General features: G+C 40.1%; 1 protein-coding gene across 1 annotated transcript; it reads right to left on the reverse strand.

The window, feature by feature from the left end:
- Positions 1-10,907: 10,907 nt before the first annotated feature.
- Positions 10,908-11,855, reverse strand: LOC148442647 (olfactory receptor 12D1-like). The gene has a single exon (XM_088463684.1). The coding sequence runs from the start codon at positions 11,853-11,855 to the stop codon at positions 10,908-10,910; it is 948 nt and encodes a 315-aa protein (XP_088319810.1).
- Positions 11,856-12,241: the final 386 nt, after the last annotated feature.

The raw sequence follows: 12,241 nt of genomic DNA on the forward strand, positions 1-12,241 counted from the left end.
CAGTCGAGGACTTGTAGGAAAGGGGAAGCAGATGTAGAGCATTTGGAGAGAAAGATGAGCTGAGCAGCAGCATAGAGGACAGACTGGAGAGGAGAGAGATGGGATTTGGGGTGGCAAGATAAGAAGAGGATAAAGCAGTCCAATCTGGAGATGACCAGTGAGCGTATAAGGTTTTAGTAGCATCCTGGGTGACAAAGAGTCTGATCCTGAAAATATTTTTGAGATGGAAATGGCAAGACTGCGAGAGGTTCTGGATATGTGGTTTGAAGGAGAGCGAGGAGTCCAGGATAACTCAAAGATAGTATACTTTGGGGCTAGAGGAATTAGTAGTGCCATCAATTGATAAAGAAATAGTGGGAAGTGAGATTAAGTGGGAGGGTGGGAAAATTATCAGCTCAGTCTTAGACATAATTAGTTTAGGAAATCACTGGGACATCCAGGAAGAGATAGCAGAGAGACAGTTGGAGATACAAGTGAGGAGAGAGGGGAGAGTTCAGGGTAGGAAAATAGATCTGAGTGTCATCAGCATAGAGATGATAATGGAGGTCAAAATAGCTGATGAGTTCACCTAGTGAGGACATTGAGAGGGAGAATAGGAGTGGTCCAAGAACAGAACCTTGGGGAACACCTACCATAAGAGGATTTGGAGGGAAAGAGGAGTCATGAGAGGAGACAGAGAAGGATCGGTCAGAGAGGTAGGAGGACAGCCAGGAGAGGGCAGTGTCACATATACCCAGAGAGTGAAGGATTTGCAGCAGGAAAGGGTGGTCCACAGTGTTGAAAGCAGCAGAGAGGTCAAGGAGAATGAGCAGAGAACAGTGGCCCTTGGTTTTGGCAGCAAAGAGGCCATTGCTGACTTTCATGAGGGCAGTTTCAGTGGAGTGGAGAGAATGGAAGCAAGACTGAAAAGGGTCAAGGAGGGATTGGAAAGAAAGAAAGCTGATAAGGCGGTTGAAAACAATACACTCAAGGTGTTTGGAGGCAAAAGGAAGGAGAGAGATCGGTCGATAGTTGTAGAGAGTGTTAGGATCAAAGGTGGGTTTTTTAAGAATGGGGGAGACAAGGGCATGTTTGAATGCAGAAAGGACAGTGCCATATGAGAGGAAGAGATTGAGGAGGTGAGGAAGATGGCAATAGGCACAAGGAGAGAGGTAGTGGAGGAGACATGAAGGGATAGGGTCAAAGTGGATGGGGGAGGACCGAATGAGGGCCATGTTTTCCTCTCCAGATAAAGGGGAGAAGGTTGTTAGAGTGGGTAAAATGGATGGGGAGGGGTGATCTGGGAAATTAGGAGCTAGAGTGCTGGGAGACTGGTGGGATATGATGTCCTGACTTATGGAGTAAATTTTAGATGTAAAGTAGGTAGCAAAGTCAAGGGCACAAATCAAAAAGGGGAGGCGAGGAGGGGGTGGGCAGAGGAGGGAGTTGAAGGTGTTAAAGAGATGCTAAGGATTTGAGGACTAGGAGGAGATGACGTGCTTAAAATATGAACGTTTAGAGAGGGAAAAGGCAGCACTATAGGATGAGGGCATAAATTTGAAATGGAGAAAATCTGCCTTAGAGTGTGATCTTCTCCACTGTCGCTCAGCAGTTGGTGAACACTTTTGCAGGATTCTGGTGGATTTGGAATGCCAGAGTTGAGGTGTGGATCTGTGAGGGTGATTAGTGATCACCGGAGCAACAGAGTGAAGAGCCGAAGTAAGGGTGGCATTGTATAGGGAATTGGCTTGCTCAGGGTAGGAGAGAGAGAGGATAGGAGAGAGAAGTGACTCAAGCAGGGAAGAAAAAAACTGTGTCAATAGCCTCAATGTTATGCTTAGTGATGGTAGCCTTAAGAGGTAGAGGAGGGGAAGGAGTGAGGGATAAGTTAAAAGAGAGAAGGTGATGGTCAGAGAGAGGGAATGGGAAATTGAAATAATCAGAAATATCACAATGGTGAGTGAAGACCAGAGCAAGCGAATGCCCACTGACATGGGAGGGTGAGGAGGTCCATTGGGAGAGACAAAATGAAGATGTGAGGGTAAGGAGTTTGGAGGCAGAGGATTCTGTGAGGATGTCTATTGGAATATTGAAGTTACCTAGGATAATAGAGGGAAGGTCTGAGGAGAGAAAGTGAGGGAGTCAGGAAGTAAAATTGTGAAGGAATTTGGAGGGAGGGCCAGAGGGACAATAAATGACAGCTATTTGCAAGTGTACTGGTTAGAAGAGGCATATAGCATGAACTTCATATGTAGAGAATGTAAAGGATGGTTCAGAGGGTATAAGTTTTTAGGAGTAACCAGGGGATAGTAGGACCCCCACACCACCACCATGGTGACCCCCGGGTCAAGGGGTGTGAGAGAATGTGAGGCCTCCAGAGGAGAGAGCTGCAGGGGAAGTGGTGTCAGAGGGTGAAATCCAGGTTTAAGTAATGGCTAGGAGATGCAAGTTGTTGGAGATGAATAGGTCATGGGTGGGAACCAGTTTATTTAAGACTGAACTTGCATTCCAGAGGGCACAGGATAGAGGAACAGTGTGTTGGAGAGATGTGAATGAGATTATCAGGGTTGCTGTAATGAGTAGGTGAGATTAATTTGGGGGGCCGAGATAAATAGAGTGGAGAGATCGTGTGGGCACCAGTGCTGGGAAGGGAACCTTTAGGTGGAGGGCAGGGAGGGAGTTTAATGATATGGAGGTGGGTTGAGGTGACAGGGAGAGTTGGGTGGGAGGAGGGATTAGCGGTGGGGTAGTAGGACCATGGTGGGGTAGAAGAGAACTAAAGTGGGGAAATGGGAGAGAGAGGGAGGAAGGCAAACAGAGGAGGGGAGATAAGGAAAGGAGGAGGTGGAGGAGACAAATGGGAAAGGATAAAGGTGGAAGAAGGGGGCAGAACAGTGGATTAGGCAGACACTGAGTGAAGGGGGAAGTCGAAGAAAAAATACTCATGGTGTGGCTTAAGGTGAATAGAGGGAGGAAAGCTGGAAGTAGGAATAAAGAATGAATGTGAGATAAAGTGCAGGATATTTGTAGAAAAGCAAGTGGAAGTATGCTGGAGGAAAAGGTGTATGCACAATAGCAAAAGTTTATTATTAAGTGGAGTAAAGGTGGAGAAATTGAATATTAAAGTAGACTGTTAGAATATTATATGACATGAGGCAAAGAACTAAGGTAGAAATACATTATTTCTAAGAAATAAACTGACATTGGCAAAGAACACAGTATGTTTTGATCTATTTTTGAAATCAGAGAGCCAGCACAGATATTAGTAAGTGAAGTGTTAATTTCTTACAGGATGAATTGTACTGGTTATGCAGACAGCAGGTGCTTGTATTGAAGAGATTTTGAGCTCACATTTCTTGATTATACTTTGTCCAAATGTTGTTTTGGTTTTTGGAGGGTTTGAAGTTAGAATGTTCTTCTGTTTGACTTCGGTTTAATGCCAGTATAACACCGACATTATGTGTAAAATGCACTTTTAAATTCTGCACTTATATACAGATGTGTCCACGTACATCTAGCCTCCTTGCATGCTAAGCTGCCCTTCTAGTTGCGCCATGCATCTTCTTGTTCGATGTTTTACCTTAAAATGCATCTTATTCACATAATGATATGAATAGTTAGCACAAGAAGCTTCTGCTGATTAAAATGATATGCAGCATGCCTATGCTCTGTGAGCAAGCTGCATGTGAAACACTACATTACAGTGTCAATGGCTGTAACACTGTAACATAGCATTTTGCATGCAGATACACCCACAGTCGCACAAAGAATATAGGCATGCTGCATATCATTTTAATCAGCAAAAGCTGATTGTGCTAACTATTCGCATCACAATGCAAATAAGACACATTTGAAGGTAAAAAGTTGCACGAAAAGACGCTCATCACTACTGAGTCACACGGAGCTTCCACGTTATGTGTGGCGCAACTTATAGTGCCCTGAGGATAGTTGTATGTGGACACATCTGCATTAAGCACTACAGCCAGGCCTACAGCCTAATAGTGGCTCTTACATAAGGAAACCTGGCATATGTATGCAATATTACAAACAACCCGAAATCCCCTCCCACTTGAATAGCTAGCAATAAATTTAATTAAACAAAAAAGCAAGAAATACCACAAAGCTAACATCTGGATCTATACATCTATAAACTAAAGAAAATATGTCTGCTTGAGATATTTGTCAGCTATGCTTGGCTTTGAATCATCTACAGTAATAAACAATAGACTATTGCAAACATCAGAATAATAAACTTGCAGCAATGCTTGGTTTTGAATTACCTGCAGATGAAAGAAGAAAGGTGGGGTCAATTCACAATTGATGTCAGCAGAAGATAAAATCTAATAACGCTGGTGTCACGGACCTCCTGCCGATCTCTCCAGATACTTCAATCTGAGAATCGCCACCCGCGACTTATACCAGTTATCTCAGCGCTTGTGGTTATTAATTCCGGTAACTGCCACCAGCAAAAGACCAATTTAACGCTAAAACGTAGGGCAAGCTTCTGCTCTCACCTGTACACACAACTTATCAATATTTAAATATGGGTAACATGCCAAACATGGGCGTTTGGGGTCATAAAAACAGTTCCAGAACTAGAATTAGTTTAGTTTAATTCAAGAAATATCTTCAAAGCTTATCTACAAAAAATACAAAGGATATAAGGATGTTACAAAAAGTCACAAACACAGTTAATTCGCAATTTCTAGTAAACCAAAGAAAATAATAAAATGGGAGAAAACAGACCATTCAGATCATGACGGATAGAACAATCTTTGGGAATGAGGCCTTTCCCTGTGATGACGTCCGGTGCCCTGTGTCTTGTAGACAACCTCAAGCAGAGAATCACACACTCTTACCAGTGAGTCTGTATTTTATCCATGTGTGCCCAGCTCCTTCCCCCCTCACCCCCCCTGGGGGGTGTTAACCCTTCTCAGCCCAGAGTGTATTGTCCCTCTAGCTGGACTATGGGGTTTCTCTATCATTTGGGCAGGGGTTCTTAATTACCTTTCAGACCTTCCTAAAGCTTGAGAAGTGGGCTTAGGTCAATAAACATGCACACAGATTAAGTGATTAAACATACACCTCTGTAGCCTGACTGTCTGTGAGTATAACCAACAATTCTTTGATCTGTGACCATACACAAAACACAGATCTCTTACAGACTGGTTATCAAGGATCTAACCAGCTGTCAGGTAATTTCCCTGGACATCCTTCTTATGGGCTATATACAAGTTGACACAATTATGGCTGGCAGGGAAACAAACATCCTATAACCTCTGGTTAAACCTTTCTGTCCATCTCCAAAGGTTTGTAATTTCCTTTACACAAAACAGTACATATACATTTACAAGGGAAAGTTACGGATTCTGCTGATGCAATCATGTGCAATTATGCCCATGCGGACCCAAAATCCGCTTTTTCTCTACAGCTGGTATAACGCCAAAATTAAGTTTAAATGCACTTTTAGACTGGGAGTACCAAATCTGCTTTCCTATTCTCATTCAGTATTCTTAAGTTACATTAGTAACTGGCTGTTGGAGAGAAGCACCTACACGGATTAAATGCTTGATACAGCTTAATTTAAACCCTACTCTCCAAGTCCACTGCTCCACACCAAGGACCTGATTCAGACCTGCTTGCTAGCAAGTGATCGCTCGTTGCTGGCAATGTTTGCAAATGTGCGAATGCGTACAGTTCACAGTGCACGTGCACAAACTAGTTACCACCCACAAACTAGGCCGTTTGTGGGTGGTAACAGGGGCAGAACAGTAGTAATGGGGGAGTGGAGTTGCAGACGCAGGCATACCTGAATGTTTAAATGCCGTTTCAGAGGCGTGCATAATTAACAGGCAGCGTCATAGTACACGTCACCTGGTTGAATTATACACTGAAGGGATCGCAGTGCTTGCGGGCAGGTATAGTTGACCTCAAGCACTGCGAGCACATCCGATGTTGCTCGATGTACCAATGTTTTCATTCACTTTCTGGATATGATGTCCACAAGTGGGCATCTTATGAATGGCTGCTGGGCATCTACTTACACAAAGTGATCGCTCGCCAAGACATAGTGGGCGTGCTAATGCCTTGCCAAGCGATCGCCTGCCTTGCTGGGCATGTGCTGGATTTTCATACGCTGGGAGCGAGCAATCGCATCTAGCGAGTGGCTCTGAATCAGGTCCCAAATCCTTTGACATACCAGCAGACACTCAGAACCACATTATCTTTAAAGATACTTACCACTCTTGGTTGCAAATTAATACCAACCTTCATAGATGGTTTTCTGTCTCTCCTTTCATTCCTTTATGGGGTAACCCCTCTTTCCCCTCATCCTTAGACAATTATAATTTTACTGTCTGGAAAGAAAAAGGACTAAGCAACAAGTCTAAAGTATTTGACCCAGGAGGCACAATTCTCCAATTTTCTAAACTATTACAGCTCTATCACCTTCCCTGCCACCATTTCTATATTTTCTTACAGACTCATCATTTTGTTACCTTCAGCTATGATCACTCCCACTGTACCAGACCCAATTCAATCAATTCTCAAATTTTCAGTTACAAATCCATTTAAAACTAAACATTTATATCAAAATTTGTCAATAATATACACTCCCTTAACTGGGAAACTTTAGTCAATAGCTGGCATTTGGATTTTCCAGGAATTACATCCCAATCTGAACTGTTTAAATTTCATGATTCTACACTGAATATTCTGCACTCAGCGGAGTAAATTTACTAATGTGAGAGTTTTTAGAAGTGGAGATGTTGCCCATAGCAACCAATTAGATTCTACAGTAGCTATTATCTTCTAGAAGGTGCTAGATAGATGTTGAGTTGAATCTATTTGGTTGCTATGGGCAACATCTCCACTTCTAAAATCTCTAATTTTAGTAAATATATCCCAGCATATCTCCAAGAAGTACATATTCGCACAATTTATAGAGCCTACATCTCTCCAGCCCAGTGTCGTCATATGAACTCCACAGAGTCAGGACACTGTCGTAAATGCCACTATACCAATGTTAAATTTGTGCACTGTTTCTGGAGCTGTGGAATAATTAAAACATTTTGGTATAAAGTAGTTTTAACAATATATTTAATTTCCACCTTCAACTTGATCCACTGGCATGTTTATACTATAATTTTACTTATTAGAACTTAGGCCCCAATAAAGAAAACATTTATCCTCTCTTGACCTTAACTGTCACTATTGCAAAAAAGTAATTTTAATTCACTGGACTATGAGAACTGCCCCCACGCTCAATGAAGTTAAACAAAAATTGTTGCAAATCCTTTATTTCGACACTTCTAGATATAGAAAAGGGTGTAATAAAATTTTACAAAAAGTGGGGTTTATGTGTTGACAAACTGGACACTAATACCCACAATCAGATATTCCAGTTATTTGACAAAACTGATTGGTATTTACACCAAAAAATGTTGTAGGATTCATGACGCTTATCATACTGTTTACCAACTATGGTCCTTCTCCTTCTTTGCAATGAGTTTTCTTCAATAATTAAATAATATCATACTTCATTATAATAGGTATACATGACATCTTTAGTTTCATTTTAAACTACTATTTTCCTCCCCCTGACCTCCCCCTAGGTGTGATCCCCTTGTCTTCCCTCCCTTTCCTCCTTTATTATTATTTAATATTTTTTTTTCTTTTTTATTGTTGGAAAAAATACTATTTTTCTTCTAAAATATTTGTATTGTTCTTATCCAAGACATTGATATAATCTCTATTCATTTCTCATGTTGTTCTTTCCATCTGCCTTTTACTAGATAAATAGTATTGGTATACTTTACTCCTACTCTAAATTATTGTTCATGAAGTATACACTTTCTGGCTATGTTTATGCCTTTATCATTAACTGTTATTGTTTCAATGTATTTGAAAGACAAAATATGAATAAAAAAAGATTTGACAAAAAAAATGCACTTTTAAACTCTGCACTTATATATTAAGCACTACAGCCTAATATATTAGTTCGGATAAAATCATCTTAGATGGAATGATGAAAGTACTGAAAAAGCTTTCTGATGTTCCCACAAAGAAATCCTTAATAGTGCATTAGACCTAACATTCTGGGCTATAGGCAATACTAAATTCAAATTGAGTGAAGAACAAACACCACCAAGCCTGTCAAGGATTCAATATCATTGAAGATTCTTGTGACCAGTATATACATTTCAAGCTGGTATCTAAAACCCTTGAGCAACCAAATTATTTTCCCAGAAAGCAAATGGCCATCTACACCATAAACAGGACTGTACAGTGATTTGATAGGCAGACCCATCTTGTGAGCTGCTAAAATATCCAAGAAATTCTCAGCTGCTCCACTCTCCAAAATCCAAGAAAAAAAGAAGTCTGGGTGGGTACTGGAAGGATTTTTTTTAAGTAGAAATATTTTGACATAGCTTCCATCTGGATGCGAAACCGGTTAGAGGACCTTATATAGCTTTTGGACTATATTGGACAATGAACACTTAAAGCCTATTCCACATCACTCTGTGTGCTATATCAACAATAGACTTAATTTGGAGGAGCATACTGCACTGTAAGTGCTCTCTCTTACCTCTAGCCTCTGTTAAACTTGGAGACACAGTAGCTTACTTGAATGCCACCCAGCACGGGATCATCTAAGTAAACAGCGACCACAAGGGCTGTCACGAAGCTGACCTAACTACTGCCCACAAAGCCAACAGCACCAACAGAGATATAGTGCTTTTCTACACAAAGCAATATTGCAGCTTGGCTATGAGCTGCTACAAACCTTTGGAGCCCGGCATATAGAGGAGTTGTTATATTTAACCTGCTTGTGACAGGACTGAGTGAGACTCTTAAATGTGGAGAGAATATTTGTAACTTTGTCCTATTAAGGGTTTGGATGTCGGACCTTAATCGCCATATATGTTCATCCAAGCATATTTTATATGTATTCATTGATTCTAATAATTGCTGCTATAGTAATGTTACTGTATCATATTTATATTACATTATAAATAATATTGTTACATAATCTGGTGTTTTGATCTATTCTTTTCTGCCATATCCAATATATTTGGTTAAATTCATATTTTACAAACTAGCTCTGGACTTTTTCTTTGTTTTGGATTTACAGTATATTGACTAGCAATAGTCTTATTGAGCTTACACAGGCTCATTTGTCTTGCAGCTATACATATATTTATTATTCCTTATTACCACCTCCTTTTACTTTCTTGTTTTTAAGAAGAAATATGCCTACTGTATGGTCACAATCCCGACAGATCATGATGGTAAGTATTAAGGTTAGGGTTAGGGGGTGGATTAGGTTTAGGCACTAGGGGAAGGTTTAGCACTAAGCTGCAAGAGGGGTGGGCTAGGAATAAGCTGTGGGAGGGATGGGTAAGGGTTAGGCTTGTGGGAGGGGTGGGTTACAGTTAGGCTGTGGGTGTGGAGGGTTAGGTTTAGGTTGTGGAAGGGGTAAGTGAGGGTTGGGTGCATTAGGGTAAAGGTTAAAATTCTTAAATCAATCAGTATTTTGACCATCAGGATGCCGCTGTTAGGGTTCTGACCTTCAGCAATCTGACCATTGGGATCGCGTAACCAACCCTCTCCAAACTGCTTACCAGAAGACTCTATAAGGAGACCTTTCATATATTTCTCACCTATGACATATTGTCATTACAACATTTGGAAACAGGTAATATTTATAGATTTCGTAGACTGTTCTAAGCCATTAGTCTGTGATTTCAGCTATCTCACCTGACAGTGACAAATATTTTTTCAAGCCATTGAACTGCAGCTTAAAAATATCTGAAGTAAGACAAAATATCCAGCACTGAAACAAACTATTTTAATAACACTATGGTCATGAATATCAGGACTTAAATACCCTAGAATTATCCGGAAAACCTTCTGTACACTCACTTGTAAAAGTGGGCTATGCACATTAAAAAACAGATTAGTCTAGAGCAGTGGTTCCCAAACTGTGCACCGTGGCTCCCTGGGGTGAATCGGGACATTTGCAGGGGTGCCTCAAGATGATGGTCCAGCACCAAATGAAATTATTAATGGTCAATGTAATTTGAATATGTGGACAAAGCGAAGTGCAAACCTGTCCACCTCCACATAACTGAACCTAAGGATGACAGGTAAGCACAATTGACTTTACTTTGCTACTTTACAAAAAAAAATTCTGACTTTCTCAATAACAAACTTTTGGCTTAGGGGTGCCGCGAAAACACTGCTGATACTCTAGGGCGCTGTGATTCAAAACAGTTTGGGAACCACTGGTCTAGACAGTTCCTTTTTATTGATAGAAGTACAAGAGATTGCCCTTGTGTTTAGTCTCCTATAAGCAGGCACAGCCAACTACACATGTACTAAAACTAAGTTATTCAATTGATAAAAAAAATAGGTTTACATTGTAAAAAAAATAATTAACTTAATAGTATCAGAGAATATTGTCAACAGTTTCAGTGGCACATATAACAACAGTTTTAATACAAAGCACAAATGGTCAAAGCATAAAAATAATAACATGAAACACAAATTGATAAAAAAAATCAATTAGTATTCTTACCATGTAAAAAATAAATTTGTAATGAATTGGGTTTGAAAACAACACTTTTGTAGTCATTTATCTGTAATAATTCTATCAGTTTATTAACTACTCCAAAACATGGCAAAAGTGGTGTCTTAACAAATATGCTGCTTGATCAATTTAACCTGAGATGATAATAGCAAATTCACTAAGAGGAATCCAATCTGTATAACTGCTGTATTTTTCTATACATAGTAACTATATACCAGAATAGTAATGTAATAATATTGATAATATACAAAGGAAAAAAACAGACTATTAGCAATACTAATGTCAATATATATCTCTGAAATGTGTATTCAATGTGTATAACTCATACAACTTGCTATTATTTGTTGATGAGTCTTATTTGGATATCGCTTATGACTTTCTTCATTGATGTCTTCATATCTTTGTTCCTCAGTGTATATATAATCGGGTTTAATGCTGGAGTTATGACAGTAAACAGGACAGCAGCAGCTCGGTCTTCATCTAAAGACTTTTGTGTGGAAGGCCGTATGTAGGTAAAAATAGCTGTTCCATATAGAAGAACGACAACAGTAAGATGAGCACTGCAGGTAGAGAATGCACGTTTTCGACCTTCCGCTGTCCGTATTTTCAGGAGATACTTGCTGATGAATAAGTAAGAGAGAAGCGTTAGTGCTAAAGTGATTATGGCTAGTGTTCCAGTTACCCTGATAAGAAGTTTCAAATTGAGAGAAGTGTCAGTACAAGCCAACTTTAGCACTGGTTTAACATCACAGAAAAAGTGCTTCACTAAGTTTGGTCCACAGAATGGAAGCTTTGCAGTCATCACTGTGTGTAACAGAGAGTGGAAATATCCAGTCATCCATGAGACTGCCGCCAAACCTCGGCAAACTCCAGTGCTCATAATGTTGGAATAACGCAAAGGATTACCTATGGCCACATATCTATCATATGACATTGCCGTAAGGAGCATAGCTTCTGTGCTACCCAGTAAATGGAAGAAATGCATTTGCATGATGCAGCCAGCAAAAGAAATAGTCTTTTCCATGGTCATTAATTGACTCAGCATCTTCGGAACAGTCACAGAAGAATAGCAAATGTCGAGAAATGATAGATTCCACAAAAAGAAATACATGGGAGTGTGTAGGCTTGTGTCTTTAATGATGAGCACCATAATAGATAAATTACCTATCAAGTTTATTATATAAAACATCAAGGAAAACACAAACATAATTACTTGAAGCTGTGCTAGGTCTGTCAAACCCAGCAGGACAAAGTTTGTGACGGTGGTGTAATTTTCCAACCTCATTGCATTCATTCTGGGACACAATGAAAAAATTGAAGGGAACAACATTATTAGATGTCAAATATCTATTTTCAAGTTGATAATAGTTAATGTTATGGTGTCAAAGACAGGGTGACACCACATATATCAACAACGTAATGAGAGTATGACAGCTTTCAATTAAATTAAAATGAGCATATTGGTAAGGGGATGTAGTTTAAATACAGGTTACTGGGATGCTGGTGCTAAGAATATTGGTGTTGGAATCCCAACACCAGTCAGAATCCTGGTGCCAGCATCCCAACCACCAGCATATTGATGGTAGGTACTGGGTTAGGGGGAATCTTAAGGGTTAGGGTTATGCACTAGGGGAAGGTTAGTTTTAGGCTGCAGGAAGGGAGGGTTGAGGG

The sequence above is a fragment of the Taudactylus pleione genome, unplaced genomic scaffold (genome assembly GCF_031769625.1).
Source record: "Taudactylus pleione unplaced genomic scaffold, aTauple2 ptg001427l, whole genome shotgun sequence".
NCBI lineage: Eukaryota > Metazoa > Chordata > Amphibia > Anura > Myobatrachidae > Taudactylus > Taudactylus pleione.

Bases quoted from the DNA above. Each gene is read 5' to 3' on its own strand.
- LOC148442647 (XM_088463684.1), bottom strand. From the start codon at position 11,855: ATGAGGTTGGAAAATTACACCACCGTCACAAACTTTGTCCTGCTGGGT.